Raw genomic sequence first — 20,351 nt, 5'->3', positions numbered from 1 at the left:
CTCTCTGAACACAGCACAATTTAAAACTTATGAATTATTTACTTCTGGAATTTTCCATGTAATATTTTTAGACTGCCTCTGACCCCGGATAACTGAGATCTTGTAAAGTGAAACCATGGATAAGGAGAGACTACTGTACAAGCAATCAATGATTACCATATATTTTTTTAAAGGCTTTACTTTGGGAAAGGGAGCAAGTGGGCTTCCGGGAGGCTAGCGAAGCTCTATCTCTTAACCTGGGAGGTGCTTTTTAGGGAATGATTTTGACAAACTAATAAGCTGTATACCTCTGTTTTGTGCGTTTTTCTAGATGTGTGCTCTATTTCACAATTAAACTGTTGGAAGAGAGGAATGAAGGGAAATCCCCACTCAGGATAATTTGAGGTGTCCAAGAAGCCAGGATCTGCCCCCAGGTCCATACACTACCCGCAGCATGAAGTCCCAGCCAAGGTAGCCCGTTCTTCGCTGGTAGCCAGATTCTCTGGCACAAGCTGCCTAGAAAGTAAAATGCCTCCAGGGGCGCTTGACAGCACAGCATTCTGGGCTGCCAATCAGCGGCTTCTAATCACCTGCGCCTGCGCAGAGGTGCCTGCGGGAGACACGCCTGCGCAGTCTGAACTGGTGGACTTTAACTGCAGTCCAGGAGCAGCTGCAGCAAGGGAATCCTTGGCAGCTGCCCAGTGGGTAAAGTATTAATACTTGGCCAGGAGGTGCAGTCGCATGTCCGCTGAACCGAGTTGCAAGCTACTAAAGGGGTACCCGTGTTTAGTTCCAGAAATGTTGTTCTAACTTGTGCTGTGCTTAGTCATTGTCGTGTTCGACTCTTTACGACCCCGTGGATTGTAGCTCGCCAGGCTCCTCTGTCCATGGGGATTCTCCGGGCAAGAATACTAGAGTGGGTTGCCATGCCCTTCTCCATGAGATCTTCCCAATCCAGGGGTTGAACCCAGGTCTCCTGAATTGCAGGCCGATTCTTTACTGTCTGAGCCACCAGGATTCTAACATAGGGATCGCAAACTTCTATAGAGGATAGATAGTAAATAGTTTAGGCTTTGTGGGCCAAGAGTGGAAATCTATATTATGCAGGTACTTTAATAATGAGAGAAAAACTTATCTACAGCTTTAAAAATTGATGTAATTCAAAATAAAGCAATAATGATTAAAATTTTTAAGGGAATAGGCCTACTAATTAAAATAGAAGTGTAGTTTGAGGCTGGGGCATGGAGGATAATATTTTCTTAATTGTGGCTCATAGTTAAGCTTGAGCGAATGCCAGGACACAGTCAAGGACAGGGAAGCCTGGAGTGCTGCAGTCCATGGGGTCACAAAGAGCTGGACAGAACTGAGTGGCTGAACAACAATAATCATTAAAACTCAAATATGATGTTCATCTGTAAATGTAGATCTACAGTGAGATTTTTACCCACTTCCTTTTTAAAGTGTCTTTTCACACAGATATGTAATGCCAGATATCGATAATCTGAGATGATTTCAGCTGACCATATTCATCACCAGAAAATGGGCTTCCCTCATGGCTCAGTTCCCCAGGTCGGTAGGTGCCCAATATGCTACTGGAGATCAGTGGAGAAATAATTCCAGAAAGAATGAAGGGAAAGAGCCAAAGCAAAAAAAAAAAAAACACCCAGTTGTGGATGTGACTGGTGATAGAAGCAAGATCCAATGCTGTAAAGAGCAATATTACATAAGAACCTGGGTTGTTAGGTTCACGAATCAAGGCAAATTGGAAGTGGTCAGACAAGAGATGGCACGAGTGAACGTTGACATTCTAGGAATCAGCGAACTAAAATAAGCAATAAGCGAACTCCTTATTGCCAAATTCAGACTTAAATTGAAGAAAGTAGGGAAAACCACTAGACCATTCAGGTATGACCTAAATCAAATCCCTTATGATTGTAGAGTGGAAGTGAGAAATAGATTTAAGGGACCAGATCTGATAGACAGAGTGCCTGATGAACTAGGGACAGAGGTTCATGATGTTGTACAGGAGACAGGGACCAAGACCATCCCCATGGAAAAGAAATGCAAGAAAGCAAAATGGCTGTCTGAGGAGGCCTTACAAATATCTGTGAAAAGAAGGGAAGTGAAAAGCAAGGGAGAAAAGGAAAGATATACCCATTTGAATGCAGAGTTCCAAAGAATAGCAAGGAGAGATAAGAAAGACTTCCTCGGTGATCAATGCAGAGAAATAGAGGAAAATAATAGAATGGGAAAGACTAGAGATCTCTTCAAGAAAATCAGAGATACCAAGGGAACATTTCATGCAAAGATGGGCTCAATAAAGGACAGAAATGGTAGGGACCTAACAGAAGTAGAAGATATTAAGAAGAGGCAGCAAGAATGCACAGAAGAACTGTACAAAAAAGATCTTCACGACCCAGATAATCACGATGGTGCAATCACTGACCTAGAGCCAGACATCCTGGAATGTGAAGTCAAGTGGGCCTTAGGAAGCATCACTACAAACAAAGCTAGTGGAGGTGATGAAATTCCAGTTAAGCTATTTCAAATCCTAAAAGATAATGGTGTGAAAGTGCTGCAGTCAATATGCCAGCAAATTTGGAAAACTCAGCAGTGGCCACGGAACTGGGAAAGGTCAGTTTTCATTCCAATCCCAAAGAAAGGCAATGCCAAAGAATATTCAAACTACCACACAATTGCACTCATCTCACATGCTAGCAAAGTAATGCTCAAAATTCTCCAAGCTAGGCTTCAGCAATACGTGAACCATGAACTTCCAGATGTTCAAGCTGGTTTTAGAAAAGGCAGAGGAACCAGAGATCAAATTGCCAACATCCGTTGGGTTATTGAAAAAGCAAGAGAGTTCCAGAAAAGCATCTACTTCTGCTTTATTGACTATGCGAAACCCTTTGACCATGTGGATCACAATAAACGAAAATTCTGAAAGAGATGGGAATACCAGACCACCTGACCTGCCTCTTGAGAAATCTGTATGCAGGTCAGGAAGCAACAGTTAGAACTGGACATGGAACAACAGACGGGTTCCAAATAGGAAAAGCAGTACGTCAAGGTTGTATATTGTCACCCTGCTTATTTAACTTATATGCAGAGTACATCATGAGAAACGCTGGGCTGGAGGAAGCACAAGCTGGAATCAAGATTGCTAGGAGAAACAAAAATAATCTCAGATATGCAGATGACACCACCCTTATGGCAGAAAGTGAAGAACTAAAGAGCCTCTTGATGAAAGTGAAAGAGGAGAGTGAAAAAGTTGGCTTAAAGCTCAACATTCAGAAAACTAAGATCATGGCATCTGGCCCCATCGCTTCCTGGCAAATAGATGGGGAAACAGTGGAAACAGTTGCTGACTTTATTTTGGGGGTCTCCAGAATCACTGCAGATGGTGACTGCAGCCATGAAATGAAAAGACACTTGCTCCTTGAAAGGAAAGTTATGACCAACCTAGGCAGCATATTAAAAATCAGAGCCATTACTTTGCCAGCAAAGGTCCGTCTAGTCAAGGCTATGGTTTTTCCAGTAGTCATGTATGGATGTGAGAGTTTGACTGTAAAGAAAGCTGAGCTCTGAAGAACTGATGCTTTTGAACTGTAGTGTTGGAGGAGACTCCTGAGAGTCTCTTGGACTGCAAGGAGAGTCAACCAGTCCATCCTAAAGGAGATCAGTCCTGGGTGTTCATTGGAAGGACTGATGTTGAAGCTGAAACTCCAATACTTTGGCCACCTGATGCGAAGGGCTGACTCATTTGAAAAGACCTTCGTTCTGGGAAAGATTGAGGGCAGGAGGAAAGGGGAATGACAGAGGATGAGGTGGTTGGATGGCATCACCAACTCAATGAACATGAGTTTGGGTAAACTCCGGGAGTTGGTGATGGACAGGGAGGGCTGGTGTGCTGCAGTCCATGATGTCGCAAAGAGTTGGACATGACTGAGCGACTGAACTCAATTGAGTGGCTCAGTCAGTAAGGAATCTGCCTGCAATGCTGGTGGACCAGGGTTCAGTCAGTGGGTGGGGAATGTCCCCTGGAGAAGGAAATGGCAACCCACTCCAGTATTCTTCCCTCGAGAACCCCAGGGACAGAGGAGCCTGGTGAGCTACAGTCTACAGTGTCAGCTATAGTCCATGGAGTCTCAGGAGAGTCTAACACAACTTGGCCACTATATATCACCAGAAAGTTATGTGTAGAATTGTTAGCTTCTTCTTTTGATATTTGCCTTTTGACAGGTCATCGCATTGCAGATTAATGACTTCCAGTTGGAGATTAAGTGGCAAGTCCTGAATAACAGAGTTAAATGGATTATGAAATAACACAAATTTCCTCTGCATTTGCATCAAAGTCTGAAAAAGTATGCTGGAACTGCAGTTTGAGGTTGGAGATTTGTGTGGAAATGGAAATCTGGATTCTTACTTTAACCTTTGACAGCCTGGAAAGCATATAAGCAATTTGGCTTTACTTGTGACTCAGACAGTGTTAATTGTTATGTAAATAATTTGGCTGTATTATAAATTTTGCTGTTTTGCTTTGTAATTTTAAGTTCAAATCATTAAGAAATATCATCGTCTATATTATTTCTGTAAAGTGGCAGAGGTCGTCCCGTATTGAGGACAGAGTTGGGTGAAGAAATGGCAAAGGGAAGACTCCCGAAAACAGCACAATCCACAACTAAGGCTTCACCTATCTCCCAGGTCCCTCAGGGCACTCGCAATGCACGCTGGGACTTGTAGTTCTGGCGTTTGAGGCCTTGCGCGTGCAACCCCCACCTCGGGCGATCTTCTCTCTAGGCCGCGCGCCGCTGTTCCCGGAAGCTGTGCAGGTTAAAGTTTCAACGCTTCCTCTCCTCCTCTTAGTCCCGCAGACTGCCAATCCACGTAGCCAATCGATGGCCTGACTGGTGCTTCCTTTTACCTGATTGGCCTAGAGTTTTGCAGCCGCCGAGACAAACTTGACGGGGATTGGTCGAATCTTCAGTTTTGAAAATCGTAGGTTTGGCCCGCGCTGTACCGCCCCGTTGCTTCACTGCAGCCGCAAGCCTTGGAGGCCGGGAGCCGTGGGGCTTGGGCGGGCTGGGATTTGTGTTGGGAAGGTCGCCGGACTTGGATCGGAGCAGCACGTAAGGAGACGCAGTGCAGTCGAGTGAGTGTGCGCTGGCGGCCGGCGGGGCTGGGGGGTCGTTAGCAATTTGTTAATCCTCCGCCAGCCCTGGACCGGGGGGCATGACCTTCCCTATCCCCGTTGCGGCCCTCAGGGGATGGGTCACCTCTTCCAAGTGACGAGGTGCCCTGCCTTGGTCCTGGGGCCCAAGATGACTCCAACCCGCCCCGTCCCCCTCCAGGTGCCTTTTGTTGACCTGGACGCGCAGGAAGCACCGACCGACCCGGTTGTGTGGCGGCATTATACCAGATGGCATTTCTGTACAGTTAACCCTCGCTCACCACCTCCCTTATCGGCTGAGCAACATTTTAAATTGACCCATTTACGGAGGCCAGTGCTGCCTTGTCACTCCCCAGGCCCGTTTACTGACAGTGGCCTTCTCTGGGGCGCCCGTTCAGAACTTGGCGCCTACCTGTCCGAAGTTGAAATGGAGTAGGCGGCAAAGCTTGAGGTTAAGAGCACAGTTTAAATCCGGGCCCCGCCCCTGACTTGCCCGAAGACCTGGATTTAACTTCAGTCTGCCTCAGTTTGCTCATCTGCACTAGGATCTCCTTGAGGTTGTGGCGAGAATGAAATGAGATAATGCTTCACCCGAGCATGAAGCAGGTCTCTTTACAGAAGGTAGCTATTAGGACCCTCCTTCACTGAGGTGTGGTCAGGGTTGGCTGATGGACTTCCCACACCCTCAAAAGAACAGGCGTTGTGAAGGAGGGCCGTGGGGCTCTAATGTAAGACGTGAGAAAAGTACTGGGAGAGGAAGATGAGCCTCCTTCACCCTTGGTGGGACGTAAGGTGCTTTGTGTTTGTATCTAGGTTCTTATAGGGACGTAAGGTGCTTTGGGTTTGTATCTAGGTTCTTATAGGGACTGAAAAGATTTTTATGGCTCTTCCCCGGACCCTCATTCTTAACACTGATCTCCTTTCTCAGGGTCATCTCTGATCTAATGACAGTGACCCTTTTTATAATAGGCTGAGGCTGCTGAAAACAAACCTCCTTATGGAAGAAGCTCAAACACTTTTTGCACTTTGTGTAAGAAGCCCTCACCCACTTTACCATTTTGAACAAATACTTTTTTAAATAAAAGAGCAAATTGTTGCTTTCTCTAGCCCAAAGTAGTTTGTGTTCCTTAAACAGGTCTCTCTTTCCTGCCCTCAAACTGGATTCCTGTCGTTAGCCAGGGCTGAGAGCTGGGACAGAGGGACTGGGGGGAGTCAGAGGGATGGCAGCCCGGAGACTATGCTGTGACTGGAAACTGCACACCTGTCTCTGCCCAAAGCCTCTGCGATCCTGCCCAGTTAGTCCTGCCCTGATGGGTGCTGCTCTCGGCTCCTCAGAGTAGAGCTTTGGATGAGGAAGGCGTGCTCTAACCTGTGTAGAATGCCCTCATTTGGTGTCCCTGTGTGTGTGTGTGTGTTGTGTGTGTGTCTTTGGGGGAGGGAGTTAGAGTGGCTGTAGAATGTTTATTTCTAGGTGTGCAGTTGATAGATGGATCTGTTCATCCAACAGGTATTCCTTTTGTGCCAGGCACTCTGCCAAGCTCTGGGCTTCAAAGCTACGAGCAAGACAGACCGGGGCTTGCCCTCGGAACAGATGCTTAGTGGGCAGAGACAGGCAGTCAGCAAGCAGACACATCGTGCTGTGCTGAGTATTGAAATTGATGGATAGGACGGTGGCTGGTAGTCCGGTCCTCCCTGCGTTGCTGAGAGCCAAGTGCTGAAGAGTGAGCTGTACCAAATAGGAGACAGGAGGTTCCAGGCAGAGGGCAAAGCTTGCTCGAGGAACAGACGCTAATGTGCCCTGGAAATCAGGCCCCAGGAAGTCCGTCCTGTGAGGCTGCAACAGCACCTGGCGTTAAGCCCTTTGTAGGGGTCAGTGACTTAGCCCCTCCTTCCAGAACCTCCTGTCTTAGGTGTAGGCTGAGCTGTGTGTGGTTCTTGGTTTTGAAGGTGTCGGTCGGGGTGGCGGGTCACTGCCATGGCATGAGACGTGCAGTCTGTTATTATGGCTTGTGACTGTCGCCCATTAATTCGTTCTTTGTTCATTGCCCCAGTCGTAATATTTATTGAGCCCCTGCTGTGAACCAGAATAGAACACTTCTTCCTTGCCTGGGGCTTTGGTGATAATTTTATAACTGAGTTTTGAGGAGAATATCTGAGTTTCTAGTTGTTTTTGTTTGAGTAGCTAGTTTCTTAAGAAATTAAGACATAGAAAGCAAGCTTATGGTTACCAAAGGAGAAAGGGGGAAAGAGATAAATTAGGAGCTTGGGATTAAAATATACATATACACACTATGATATACAAAATAGATAACCAGCAAGAACCTACTGTATAGCCCAGAGAACTCTACTCGGTATCTTTTAATAATCTGTAATGAAAAAGAATAATATATATGTATCTGTAAATTGAACCACTTTGCCACACATCTGAAACTAATAAAACATTGCAAATCAGCTATACTTCAATAAAAATTATTTTTAAAAAATTAAGGGAAAACTAATTTTGTATTTTATACTGCCTTCTAGACTGAGTTTTCTAAAAAAACAAGACATTGCTTATCCGCTCCCCTCATGCTCCCTCATCCATCTGAAGGCGTTTCAGCTCAAGGGAGAGAGTTATAGGGGCCCCTTAGAGAAGAGCCTGTCTCTGGACCACCACTTTCTTACCCAGTCCTTTGGAATGCGGATCTCCTGTCATTTACTGGCATCCATAAGAGGCAGTTGGATTCGATGTTCTTTGACCTGACACCTGGGGTTAGCTTGTGTGTAACTCAAGTGTTAGTCACTCAGTCGTGTCCGACTCTTTGCAATCCCATGGAATGCAGCCTGCCAGGCTCCTTTGTCCATGGGATTCTCCAGGCAAGGATACTGGAGTGGGTTACCATTCCCTTCTCCAGGGGATCTTCCCTTCGCAGGGATTGAATGCAGGTCTCCTGCATTGCAGGCAGATTCTTTGCTGTCTGGGCCACCAGGGAAGCCCCTAGGTGTCCCTTAAGGTGGCCCTCAATCACCTTCAGGCAGTAAGAGGGGTGGGTAAGAGCAGGCCTGTGTGTGGGCAGGTCAAGGGGTCCTACCTGTTGGGACCGCAGTTTCTCCTGAACCCAGGAAGGCCATTTGTAACGAGGTCCATTGATCCCAGAATTGGCTGGGCAGTGTGGACTTCTGCGGACAGTGTCAGTTGTATGGGGCTGGGGAGGGGGTGGTGTTTGAAGAGTGTGAAGATTCCAGCCTGAGCCCCCATGCCTCTTGTCTCTGCTTTCTCCAGGCAGAGCCCACCATGGGGACAACAGCCCAGGGGCCCATTCACTTGCTGGAGCTATGTGACCAGAAGCTCCTGGAGTTTGTCTGCAACGTGGACAATAAGGACATGGTGTGGCTGGAGGAGATTGAGGAGGAGGCTGAGCGCATGTTCACCAGGTGCGGGGCTGGAGGGGCGGCAGCAGGAGTGGGGTGCGCTGGCAGGATGCACCAGGGGCTGCCTGGCTGCTGCGGCCTTGGGGCACTTCCCCACCTGCCAGGTAAGACAGGATGCCAGGGGTCCCTCCTGAGTGCCCCAGATGCTCGGGGCTAGGGAGAGGGGTTGGCCTGCGCCTTGGAAGGTAGGCCTGCCTGCCAACCTTGCTCCCTTGCTGTGTCTACGCGAGGAAGCCCCGAGCGCCTGGCAGTGGCTCACACGCAGCCTTGGAGCACTTGCTTGGCGCTGGTCACCCCAGCTTGACCAGCCACTGCCAGGAAAGGGGCAGCGGTCTGGCTGGGTGGGGAAGGGGCAGTGGTTTCCAGGCAGCCTCGACCATCACTGTCTTCGTACCAAACAGAGAATTCAGCAAAGAGCCTGAGCTGATGCCCAGAACGCCTTCGCAGAAGAACCGACGGAAGAAGAGACGAATTTCTTCCATTCAGGACGAAAACAGAGACCCCATCCGGAAAAGGTAGGAGAGGTGGGAGGCTTGGTGCCCAGGAGGAGAGTTTGATTCGAAGGTGTTAATTGAGATCAGGAGCAGTGGGCACCGTGTGTGCCTTGCCGCCGGGAATGAAGCAGGACTGGAGACCGTGGAGTCCAGAGCTTGTGCGCGTTAGGGTAGGGGTGGTGTTTGATCTGGGCCTCGGAGGATGGGAAGGGTTTCTGGAGGTGGGAGAAGCAAGAGAATCTGACTTTCTGCTTGGAGGAGAGTGACCAGAGGTGTAGACTGGGGGCTGGCTGTCTCCCAACCCCCTGTTGCTATGCTGGTTCTAGCTGCCCCTGTAACGACTGTGGATTTCACAGTACCAGGGGAAAGAGGCTGGGTCTTGGAGTCAGACAGTCCTGGGTGTACACTCCAGCTCTGCTGCGTAGCAACTGTGTGTCCTTGGGTTAATGTTCCACCTCTCTGAACCTCAAGTTTCTGAAATCTAAAGTGAGGATGAGGATCCCTGCCTCTCTGGGACTGTCTGGTGGATTAAGTGACAGAAGGAGCGATTCCTCCTGCAAGGTGCTTGACCCAGTGTGACCCAGTCAGCGGTAGGTTTATGAGAATTTAACCTTCCCAGCGGTTTTGTGAGGATTTTCATCATCCCAGTTCACAGATAGGGAGACTGAGGCTCGAAGAGCATCTGGGGTCTCTTGGCTAGAGGTGGCAGATCCTGAATTGAAACCCTAGTCTTCTTCAGACTCCACTGGAGCTGGCAGTTCCTCCAGCTGGAGCTTCGGGCAGCCTCCTTGGGTCTTCTCAGCTTCTGCTCCGCCCCCTCCACCAGGTTGTCCCGCAGAAAGACGCGGAGCAGTCAGCGGATCTCCCGGCACCTCCGCAGCAAGGACAAGGTGGAGAAGCTGACCACGGTGGTGGGGGAGAACGGCTCCGTCCTGCGGCGCGTGACCCGGGCTGCCGCTGCAGCAGCGGCCGCCTCTGTGGCAGCCGCCCCTCCTTCACCCACCCCCGAGTCTCCCACCGTCCTGAACAAGAATCCCAAGGAGAGCCCACCCCAGTGCCAGCTGATGCCTGCGGTAGAGATCAGTTCCAATGAACGCCAGAGCGCTGAGCAGTACCTCAATCAGCTCCAGCCTGCCCAGGCTCCGACCCCTGCCCTGGCCCCGGCCTCCCAGATCCCCTCGAGCTCAGATGAAGATTCAACACCCCAGAAGGCAGAGGCCGGGAGGCTGGAGTCTGTCACTGTGAGCTCCCTGATGACTACACCCCGGGACCCCAAGGGCCGAGGGGCCGGGGCAGGAAGGTCCGCCTCCAAGCTCCGGATTGCGGCGGCCGCCCCGGGCCCGCAGGACTCACCCAGCTCTCCGGCCTCCCCTTGGCGGGAGCGGGTCCTGGCTCCCCTGCAGCCAGATAACTTCTCCACTCCCATGGGCACTGGTATGGACCGGCGGTCTGTGCGGCGCAGCTTGATTGCCCCATCCTCCCCGGGCCCCCAGGCCTCCCTGGCCCAGAATCGCTCCCCAGTTTCCAAAGAAGAGAGCACCATCCGACAATCAAGCAGAAGGATCGCCAAGAAGGCTGCCAAAGAGCCAACTGCCTCTGCTCGCATCATCTGTGAGTCGGGGCTTGGCGTTGGGCAAGGCTGCAGAGGGTGGTCCTTTGTGTCTGGCTCAGCGGAGTGTGTCTGGGGGCTTGGCGTTGGGCAAGGCTGCAGAGGGTGGTCCTTTGCGTCTGGCTCAGCGGAGTGTGTCTGGGGGCCCTCTAAGTAAGAAACTGTCTGCAGAACTTTCTGTGATGATGTGAACGTCCCAGATCTGTGCCGTCCCACACAGTAGCCACTAGCTAGCCACTTGTGGCTATAGAGCCTTCAAAAGGTGGCTCCTTTGATCCAGGAGCTGAATTTTTAGTTTTATTACATTTTACTTATTTCAGATTTAAGTTGCCACACAAAGCTCATGGCTGCCACGTTGAACAGGGCAGATTCAATCCAACGCTCTTGTTTTCCAAATGAGAAAATTGAGGTCCAGCACTGTTTTCCACAGTGTCCCCATGATTAATGCCATGCTGAGCTCAAACCTGGGCCTGTCCCCCAGAGCTGGCGTGTTCCCCTTCCCTCCTGCCCAGACTTTCTTAGATTCAGCCTGTTTGTGGGCCACCTCCTGTTAGCATAACTGTAGGGCTTGGAGATACTGAGGTGAAGAGAGATGAATTCTGGGAGGGACACATAGCTGGGTTCGAGTGCCAGCTCAACCCTTTACCCACCCCGTGACCTTGGGCAAGTTACAGGAAGTCCTTCATGAGCTTCAGTTTCTCATGTGTCAGCTGATAATAATAGCATCACCTCAAAGGGTCATTGGGAGGTTTTCTTGTTAATGCACATAGGATGCTTAGAACAGTGCCTGCACGGAGAAAGGGCTGTGTAATGTTAGCTGCTTTGTCATCATCTGATCCCAGCTCCAGGGATCCTTGTCCCGGGTAGGAGCAGGTGTCGTGAGCCACAGAGAAGGACAGGCAGCTCTAAGAGGGCTGTCTGCATGGAGGAGGTGGGGTCTGAGCTTGGAGGGTTGCGAACGCTTCCTGGACTTTTGTCTGGTGGAAAAATGCAGGAAAAGGTATTCCTGGCAGAGGGAACAGCTTGTCCAGAGACCCTGAGGCCCGAACTGGCCAGTATGCGGTATCTGGGACTCGAGCTTGACCCCACGAAGGATGTGGCCCCTTGATGGTTGTTGGAAGGTTCCGGCACTGTGTGAAAAACAGCCAGGAAGAGAAGGAGCAGGGCAGGGAGGCCAGGGAGGAGGATGCAGGGTCCAGCCAGAGGATGATGAGGTCCTGGGATTGGTGGAGAGGACAAGCCAGGTTTTTACATTAATGAAACTGAGGCTTAAGGAGGCCACTGAGTCTGTTAAGTTGGGAAGCTGGGTTTAGAGCCCCATGTGTTTCGTCCTTTCTGGGATGGCAGGCCGCTCGCCAAGGAGGCCAGGTGGAAAGCCTCAGGGAAAGGCATCAGGCAGGTGAGGGCCTGGCCCAGTTTCTTCCCTGCCTGGGTCTGGGGCTCAGGGACACACAGCCGGCGGCCTGTACAGACCTGTGTTCTGACACACTGACCACATTTGGATTCTCAGAAGGGCCCAGATGGTTCTGACATGTCTTGGGGATTTCTTTAGGTGTGAATCTCATCCTGGGCAGGAACCTAAGGGGGAGGGCAGGCCTGGAACTCTAGAGTGGGGAGTCAGGGAGAGACCCTTAAGGCCCTCCTCATGCTTCTGGTTCAGACCTCTGGATACTCTTAAGCCAGTCTTTTCACTGGAGAAGGAAATGGCAACCCACTCCCAGTATTCTTGCCTGGGGAATCCCATGGAGGGGAAGCCTGGTGGGCTGCAGTCCATGGGGTCACAAAGGAGTTGGACTTAGTGACTGAAAAACAACTCGGCCCCCGCCCTGCCCCAGGTGGTCTTCAGATTTGATCTGCCTTTGACCCAGTCCTATGGAAGGAAGACAGTCAGACAAGGTGGTTAAGCCCTGGAGTCACCTAGAGCCTGGGGGACCTGGGGCACACCCTTCTCGAACCTCAGTTTCCCCATCTGTTAAATGGTAAGAATGCCTGCCTTGAGTGTAGGTAGAAGAACCATTTTAGTGGTTGGATATGGTACAGCTCATTCCTGTAAAACAAAACAAAACTGGATGATAAAACCACAGTCAGCCTGTGTCCCTAAAGCTCAGCGGAGGTGTGGCCTGGCTGACCCTCCTAGGGTGTGGAGCAGGGAGGGGCAAGAGGGCTTCCTGGAGGCCTTCCTGACACCCGGGCCCTGGGGCTCAGCTGGGCGGGCAACTTAGAGGTGGGGGTTTTAGTTTGGGTTTCCTGGAAGCAGCCCTCAATGTCAGGATTTGAGAGAAGCTTGTTACTGTGGGAGGGGGAGGAAGCACCTGCAGCAGGGGAGCAGGGAAGTGAGCCGGGTAGAGAAGACCACCAGTAATGGGACTGGGGCCTCAGGGGGCCTCTGGAGCCAGTGTGGAGTCTTGGGAGGGGCTGCTGGGTGGAGGGATTAACCCCCCCAAACTCCTGGCAGGGTGCACAGTTGGCCACACTTCACTGGGCAAAGAAGTGATCTCTGAAGTGGTCAGGTGGGGCCAGGGCTGCTGCCCCGGGGTTTCTGCAGGGCCCAGCTTTACAGGCTGGGCTCCTCCTCGGGTGCCCCGCCCAGCTCTGCACTGGGAAATGGCCCCTCAGCCCCTCTCCAGGCCTTCTCCCTACCACCAGACCTGTTCTAAAGCCCTAATGGCATGAGTTGGCACTTAACATTCCAGAGAAGTCTTTGCACGCTTCTGCGTGGTCACATGGGCGTCTTCTCACCTTTCTCCCCCCTCATCAGCCAGCCCTGAGCTGGGATAGGAGTCTGGGGATGGGAGGAGTCTCCTGGCTGTGGACCCCGCAGGTAGGAGCCTGCCCCTGTTCTCCACCCCGCTCCCCCAGGCCTGCCTACGTCCCCCCAGTGTAAGTCGCTCAGTCTGTCTGACTCTTTGCGACCCCATGGACTGTAGTCTGCCAGGCTCCTCTGTCCATGGAATTCTCCAGGCAAGAATACTGGAGTGGCTTGCCGTTCCCTTCTCCAGGGGATCCTCCCAACCCAGGGATCAAACCCCGGTCTCCTGCACTTGCAGGCAGATTCTTTACCATCTGAGCCACCAGGGAAACCTCCCTGCAGGAAGGTGCCTGCTTCCAGCCTCCCATCTGCTGCCTTTCAGCCTTAACTTCTGGCCACACCCCCGTGGCTCAGATGCTCCACAAAGCCTGCTCCTTCCTGCCTCATGGCCTTTGCAGATGCTGTTCCTTCTGCCTAGACTGGCACCTCTTAATTTGTGGCCTCAGGACCTCAAAGAGCTTTTGATTATAAGGACTCTTATCTGTTGGTAGTTATTTAATACTTTAATATAAGAGTAGCAAACAATTATCAAGGTTAGTTTTTCTTTTTTTTTTTTTTAAGAAAAAACTGTTTTCTAAGCAAACGTGGTGAGGAGACTGGCATTATTCTCATGTTGTAAATCCCATTCATGGGTGGCTTAGAAGGCAGCTGGGTGCTGCGTTCAGTCTGTTGCATTGTGTTGTTTGGGTTCAAGTCTGTGACAAAAATCTGGCCTCACACAGAAACCTAGTTGGAAAAGGGAAGAGGACTTAAAAAGCCTTTTGTTGTGTATTCTCTTTTTTCTTCCAATTAATTTGTGCATACTCACAAGTGTGCAGAGTTGCACACATCCTCCAGGTGTCGACACACTTTATTTTATTTTATTGGAGGCTAATTATTTTACAACATTATATTGGTTGGTTTTGCCATACATTGACATGAGGAGCACGTTTGTTTTTTGGTCTCATCAGAAAGGTTTTTAGGTATCAGGAAGCTATGAACTTCATGGCAGTTTTGATTTTTTGTGGGGCTCAGTTTTTTATTCTTGGCAGCAAATCCTGTTCATTAGATTTGAAGGGACAGGCTCCCTTTGTTCATTTCTAAGGAAGTATCTGCCAGACACCCAAGCTTGTTAAGCCATAGTTTGTCAGTTATTCTTTGACTTAAAAACAGCATTCTGTTTAGAAAAAAGGGAGGGGGTGGGACCAGTTCAGGTGAGACCTCAGACCCCTGTGCTTTTTAGAGGTTTGGCTATGCAGCCCAAGGGCATTTTGCATACTTTCTACTTTATGACACAGTGTATTAAAAAGATATGTACTTAAGTTTATTTTAAAAATATTTTATTTATTTATTTATTTGGCTGCAAGTTTTTTTTTTATGCTTACTTGTTTGACTGTGCGGTATCTTACTTGGGGCACACGGGATCTTCAATCTTCGTGGCAGCATGTAGAATCTTTAGTTGCAGTTTTGGTATTATGGTCAAAATAGTTAAGACCTGTGGGTCCCCTGAAAGAGTCCTCTTGGGCCCTCAGCTCTCAGGAGCCCCAGACTACACAGAACTACTGGCCCAGTCTACCCCCACCCCCGCCTTTACAGCTTTCTTACACTTCACGTTCCAGCCTCTGGACCAGCTTGTCTCCCCATCAGAGGCTTTTCAAGCCCTCTCCTCTTTCCTGTCATGGCACGTGTCCCATGTCAGCCACAGGATTATCTGGTGATTGTCTGGATCAGGTTGTGGCCCATCTGGTTTGCTCTCTGTTGGGTCCCCAGGGCCTGGTGCATAGTAGGCCCTCGACGTATGTTTGCTAAATGCATCTGCTGCTTTGTGTTTGGCCTGTGCCAGGAGGTGGAGGCCCGAAGCCAGGCATTGTCCCTCTTTCCAGACACTCCCAGCCCAGTGAACTTTGTCCTCGGAGGGGCATGTTACCAGCTAGGGAGTATTAGGAGACATTCAGGCAGCAGCTCTGCGGAGGGTGTGAGGAGTCAAGGGAGTGCTGACGGCAGGGCTATGCACCCTGGAAGCAGGGAGAAGTCTGTGGGGTGGAGGGGTCTGGTCTAGTGAAGGGAGGGGTCTGCAGGGTGGGGAGGATCTGTGGTAGTGAAGGTGGAGGGGTCTGTGACTAGTGAAGGGAGGGGTCTGTGGGGCGAGGGGGTCTGTGACTAGTGATGGGAGGGGTCTGCAGGTGGAGGGGGTCTGTGACTGGTGAAGGAAGGGGTCTGTAGGTGGAGGGGTCTGTGACTAGTGAAGGGAGGGGTCTGTGGGGTGAGGGGGTCTGTGACTGGTGAAGGGAGGGATCTGTGAGGTGAAGGGGTCCGTGACTAGTGATGGGAGGGGTATGCAGGTGGAGGGCATCTGTGACTAGTGGAGGGAGGGGTCTATGGGGTGAGGGGGTCTGTTACTAGTGATGGGAGGGGTCTGCAGGTGGAGGGGGTCTGTGACTAGTGAAGGGAGGGGTCTGCAGGTGGAAGGGGTCTGTGACTAGTGAAGGGAGGGGTCTGTGAGGTGAAGGGGTCTGTGACTAGTGAAGGGAGGGGTCTGTGGGCTGAAGGGGTCTGTTACTAGTGATGGGAGGGGTCTGCAGGTGGAGGGGGTCTGTGACTAGTGAAGGGAGGGTTCTGTGGAGTGAGGGAGTCTGGGTCGAGAGAAGGAGGGGTCTGCAGGTGGGTGGCGTCTGATGCAGAGAGATGCAGCCAAGCCCCCAGCAGAGCCTGGCTGCCCTGGACTTCTTGGACAGGCCAGGCTGGTTCTGAGGGCATCTTTTTGTCCCTTTGTTTTCCTGTCAGGCCACAGTTACCTGGAAAGGCTCCTGAATGTTGAGGTGCCCCAGAAAGTCAGGTGAGTTGAGTTCCGGGGCTTGGGGACTTTCCCAGGGCTGGGCAGGGCACACACACTGGGGGCCCTTTCCAGGTGAGCCCCCAGGTGGAGGCATTTCTGTGCCCGAGCCTTTCCTTTCCTTGGGAACCACTCCTGAGCAGCCCACCGCTGCCCCCTGCCCCTGCCCCAGTCTTACCAGGAAGTGCCCCATAGGTGCCAGGTCTTCGCACATTGCTTGTCAACATCCCTTGTCAGCCCTGACCCCTTCAAACCTTACCCTGGGGCCAGGGTTCCATAGGGTGTCAAATCCAAAGCCCTGAGGGTGAGCCAGCGCAGCCATGAGGAGCCAGTTCCTCCTGGAGTGGGCGGCGTGGGGATTGGGGCTGCTCCATTTACACCCCAGCACCGCTTGGGGCCAGTGCCCCTTTTCCGGAAGGCCATGTCCTACCATCCCTGAAACTACTGCAGCAGTCTGGAGCAGAGGGTCGGTGCTGGGGATGGGCAGACCCACTGGCTTTGCTGGCCCCATGGTGAATGGAGGAGAGGCCTCAATGAGACATGGCTTATTCCAGTCAACCGGGTTGACAGGGAGCTGGGAAAGGGCTGACATCTGGAACCCAGGCCCCAGTGGGATCTGAGTGAAGCCAGACTCAGAAGCTGACACCCCTCATCTGCCCGGGCCGCAGACTTAAAGCACCCAGCACCTGGTTCTGGCTGCCCTGCCCGCCTGGGGCTTTGGGGCTGTGGTCCAGTCTGGGGAGTCTGATGGACCCCTCCTGGCTTGCTCCCCCAGGGCATGGGAGAGGGGCTCCCAGGGCATGGGAGAGGGGCTCCCATGGGGAGGCTTGGGCAGGGTGGGTCCCACAGTGCCCCCTGCTCTGCTTCCAGCCCCAAGGAGGAGGAACCCAGCAAGGAAGCTGAGCCTAAGAAGGCAGCCGAGCCAGAGGTAAGTGGGCAGGCCAGGGAGGGGTGGGCTCGAGGCCTGCAAGTCCCTGGGGCTGACTCCTGAAGCCTTGGTTCTTCCCTTAGGTCCCCAAGAACAATGGCAAGGTCTTGCAGCTCCGCAGCACCACCAACATCACCCTTAGCCCACCCGGCTCACAGCCTGCAGCTGGTGGCCAGGGTGAGTGGGAAGGGCGGCAGGGTGAGTCTCCTGACGTGCTGGTGAGGGACACTCAGGGCTGTGCAGGCTTTGGTAGCCTCTGCCTGACTTTCTCTCAGAAGAGGGGCCAGCCCGGGTTTCTGGGCTGACAGGTTGAGGGTACGTGAGACCCGCGGTGCAGAAATCTCCTTGAGTCTACGTGTTTCATCTCCCACCTTTTGGCTGAAGCTGCTGCCGGGTACAATTGGGTGGCCATGGCCGGTCGGTCCAGGAAGCTGGGGTGGGGGGACCTGAATTAGGGCAGTAACTATGAACATGCCAGGTCAAAGCCTCGAGCCTCCCTCCAGGGTGGGGAACAGGAGGGACTGGGTGCTGGGGTGTGAGCAGGTGGCCTCGTTTTTCTCTGCCGCTGGCTCACTTCTCACCGCTGGGTCTCCCGGCTGAAAGGGCAGGAGTGCTGTGGGCTCTGGAGCCCCGCCCAAACCTCCCCTGGTTCAAAGTGCAGTAACTGAGGGGGCTTGAACGTGGCTCCCTGGCTTCATGACTGGGTTAGGGACAACGGCCACGCCAGCCCCACAGACCCCAGGGGTCGCTGCCAGAACCCTCTGGAGTAGAGAGTGTTGTGAGGGACTTCCCTGACGGTCCAGTGGCTAAGACACCACACTTCTACTGCAGGGGGCATGGGTTCAGTTCCTGGCTGGGGAACTAAGATCCTGCATACCACATGGTGTGGCCCCCCAAAAAAAAACAGAAGTGAAGAAGTGTAATGAGTGAACTCCGGGAGTTGGTGATGGACAGGGAGGCCTGGCATGCTGTGATTCATGGGGTCGCGGAGAGTCGGACACGACTGAGTGACTGAACTGAACTGAACTGAACTGAATAGTGTTGAAGAACCAAGGGAGGGGAGATCGGCCCCTTCTCTTGCCAGGGAAACAAAACCTACTGACCCACACCCCACATGTTGACCCTGCTCGGGAGCACCCCACCCCCACCCCTGTGCCACCCCCAGCGGAAAGGGCCAGGAGAGGTCAGGTTTTGAAGCCAGTGCAGGGGCCTGTTAGAGCGTGCAGCTTCCAATTCTTCCCCCTATGAAAGGCACCCCATGTTAGTGTTGGGCTGGGGCGAGGGGGCAACTGGGCTCTCAGTGTTAAAGGCGGGTGGGACGTGCTTGGGGCCACCTCGATGGGACTGTCTCACCATTTTTGCCCCGGAGGCCAGGCCTAGGGACAAGGGGTCTTTGGACTGGGGACAGCATGCTGGCTCTGCACGTCCCGAGATGTGTCAGGACCAGATGGTGCTAAGGCGGATGCTTCTGCCCCTGGCCACCCTGAGATATGCTGGGAAGAGATCTTTGCCCCTGCCAGGGCTGCTGCCCGTGGGCCACTTCCCTGGACCCCTCCCCACCCTCCCTGCCACCCTCCTGAACCTGCTCTCTCCACAGAGGCCGAGGCTGACCAGGCAGATGGCCCCGAGGAGCCACCCCAGAGTGCCAGGTGTGCATCCGGGAAGGGGCGTGCAGGCACCATTCAGCGGGATCCAGAGGGGCGTGAACCCTGAGTCCTTGGTTGGGGAGGGTGGGCACCTGCGTTTCCTCTCGCCAGAGGTAGGGCCTGGTGCTCTCACTTAATAAAGGAGACAGCTTCGTGCTGTGGGGTGAACCTGGCCTGGGGGTGGGCGACGGGATCCCAGACCCCATCCTCCTGGCCACGTGACCTTAGACTGGTTCATTTCCCTTCCTCTGTCCAGGCAGCAGAGGGTCAGTCAGGAGACTCAGCTCTGCAATACCTTTCAGGCTGGAGTCTTGGGGGCTGGGCCCAGTTCTGTTCACAGGGGGGCACCTTTTCTGGGGCGTGGTGGGGGTGCTGGGGAGGACGCCAGGGCTGGCCCCCTGACACTGCTGCCTCCATGCCTGGGTAGGAGGAAGCGCAGCTACAAGCAGGCGGTGAGTGAGCTGGACGAAGAGCAGCAGCTGGAGGATGAGGAGCTGCAGCCCCCCAGAAGCAAGACCCCTTCCCCGCCCTGTCCTGCCAACAAGGTAAGTGCGCGTCTGCCCTCCCTCCACTGCCCTGCCCCGTCCCCGGGATCTGTCCCGCCCCTCGGGGTCTGACCCTGGTCTCGTCTGTCCCCGCCCCTGGGGACTGACCCTGGTCTGTCTGTCCTGCCTCCTGGGGTCTGACCCTGGTCTGTCTGTCCCGCTCCCCGGGGTCTGACCCTGGTCTTGTCTGCAGGTGGTGCGGCCCCTCCGGACCTTCCTGCACACTGTGCAGAGGAACCAGATGCTCATGACCCCGACCTCGACCCCCCACGGCAGCATCATGAAATCCTTCATCAAGCGCAACACTCCCCTGCGCGTGGACCCCAAGGTGAGGAGCTGCAGGGGTCTGGGCCAAGGCAGGTTGTGGCCTGCCCCACTGGTCAGGGGCCAGCTCGAGCCTCTGTGGCCCTGGGCTGCCTCGACCCTGGGGACTGTTCCATCCCCTTGGGCTCCACCTGGCAGCCTCAAGGCTTGGCTGCCTCTGGGTGGCGTCCTGGGTCCTGGCCCAGGAAGTTACAGAACTGACCTGGCCGGCCACCACCATGACCGTCCATCCCCACACACACACCGTTCCCTCCCGCTGGCCTGAGTAGTTAAAGTGAAGGACACACGTGGACACTGATTTGCTGGGGATGAGGGCTGGGTGACGCCAGAGGAGGTGGCGGAGACGCTGGTGAGAGGTGGGCAGGCCCCACACAGACTGGCGTCACCAGGAGGGTGGTCTACCTTCCAGGTATCCCCCAGCCTGGCATTAACTCTTGGCTTTTTCCCTGTCTCCTCTCCACAGTGCAGCTTCGTTGTAAGTAAGGCTTTCCCCTGTCCTCGTAACCTCGCTCCACGCGGCACTTCCCCGCTGTGGCCCTGTCTGTGAACCTGACAGCACTTGTCGAGGCACTAACATCATGGATGGGGCGTTAAGGGGGCCGGAGGAGGGGGTGAAGCTGAGGT

At 53.1% G+C, this 20,351-nt stretch overlaps 1 protein-coding gene across 5 annotated transcripts in view; it reads left to right on the top strand.

Moving 5' to 3' along the window:
- Nucleotides 1-570: 570 nt before the first annotated feature.
- INCENP (inner centromere protein) overlaps nucleotides 571-20,351 on the top strand; it is a 32,845-nt gene continuing 13,064 nt past the window's right edge. The window contains exons 1-11 of one of the 5 annotated variants that reach the window (XM_055415753.2): nucleotides 571-684; nucleotides 8,412-8,563; nucleotides 8,962-9,075; nucleotides 9,881-10,665; nucleotides 16,236-16,287; nucleotides 17,155-17,212; nucleotides 17,296-17,410; nucleotides 18,810-18,861; nucleotides 19,286-19,403; nucleotides 19,597-19,731; nucleotides 20,191-20,202. In XM_055415753.2, coding sequence (XP_055271728.2) covers nucleotides 8,424-8,563; nucleotides 8,962-9,075; nucleotides 9,881-10,665; nucleotides 16,236-16,287; nucleotides 17,155-17,212; nucleotides 17,296-17,410; nucleotides 18,810-18,861; nucleotides 19,286-19,403; nucleotides 19,597-19,731; nucleotides 20,191-20,202 — 1,581 coding nt within the window. In that variant the 5' untranslated portion in view covers nucleotides 571-684; nucleotides 8,412-8,423. Of the gene's footprint in view, nucleotides 685-4,974; nucleotides 5,132-8,411; nucleotides 8,564-8,961; nucleotides 9,076-9,880; nucleotides 10,666-16,235; nucleotides 16,288-17,154; nucleotides 17,213-17,295; nucleotides 17,411-18,809; nucleotides 18,862-19,285; nucleotides 19,404-19,596; nucleotides 19,732-20,190; nucleotides 20,203-20,351 lie in introns of those variants that run through there. The other 4 variants (XM_055415755.2, XM_055415752.2, XM_088832136.1 and 1 more) reach the window with 4 other exon arrangements.

The sequence above is a fragment of the Moschus berezovskii genome, chromosome 25, assembly GCF_049115385.1.
Source record: "Moschus berezovskii isolate FMDL1 chromosome 25, NW_MosBer_1.0, whole genome shotgun sequence".
NCBI classification, from domain to species: Eukaryota; Metazoa; Chordata; class Mammalia; order Artiodactyla; family Moschidae; genus Moschus; species Moschus berezovskii.
This window is presented reverse-complemented; position numbering and strand designations above follow the sequence as displayed.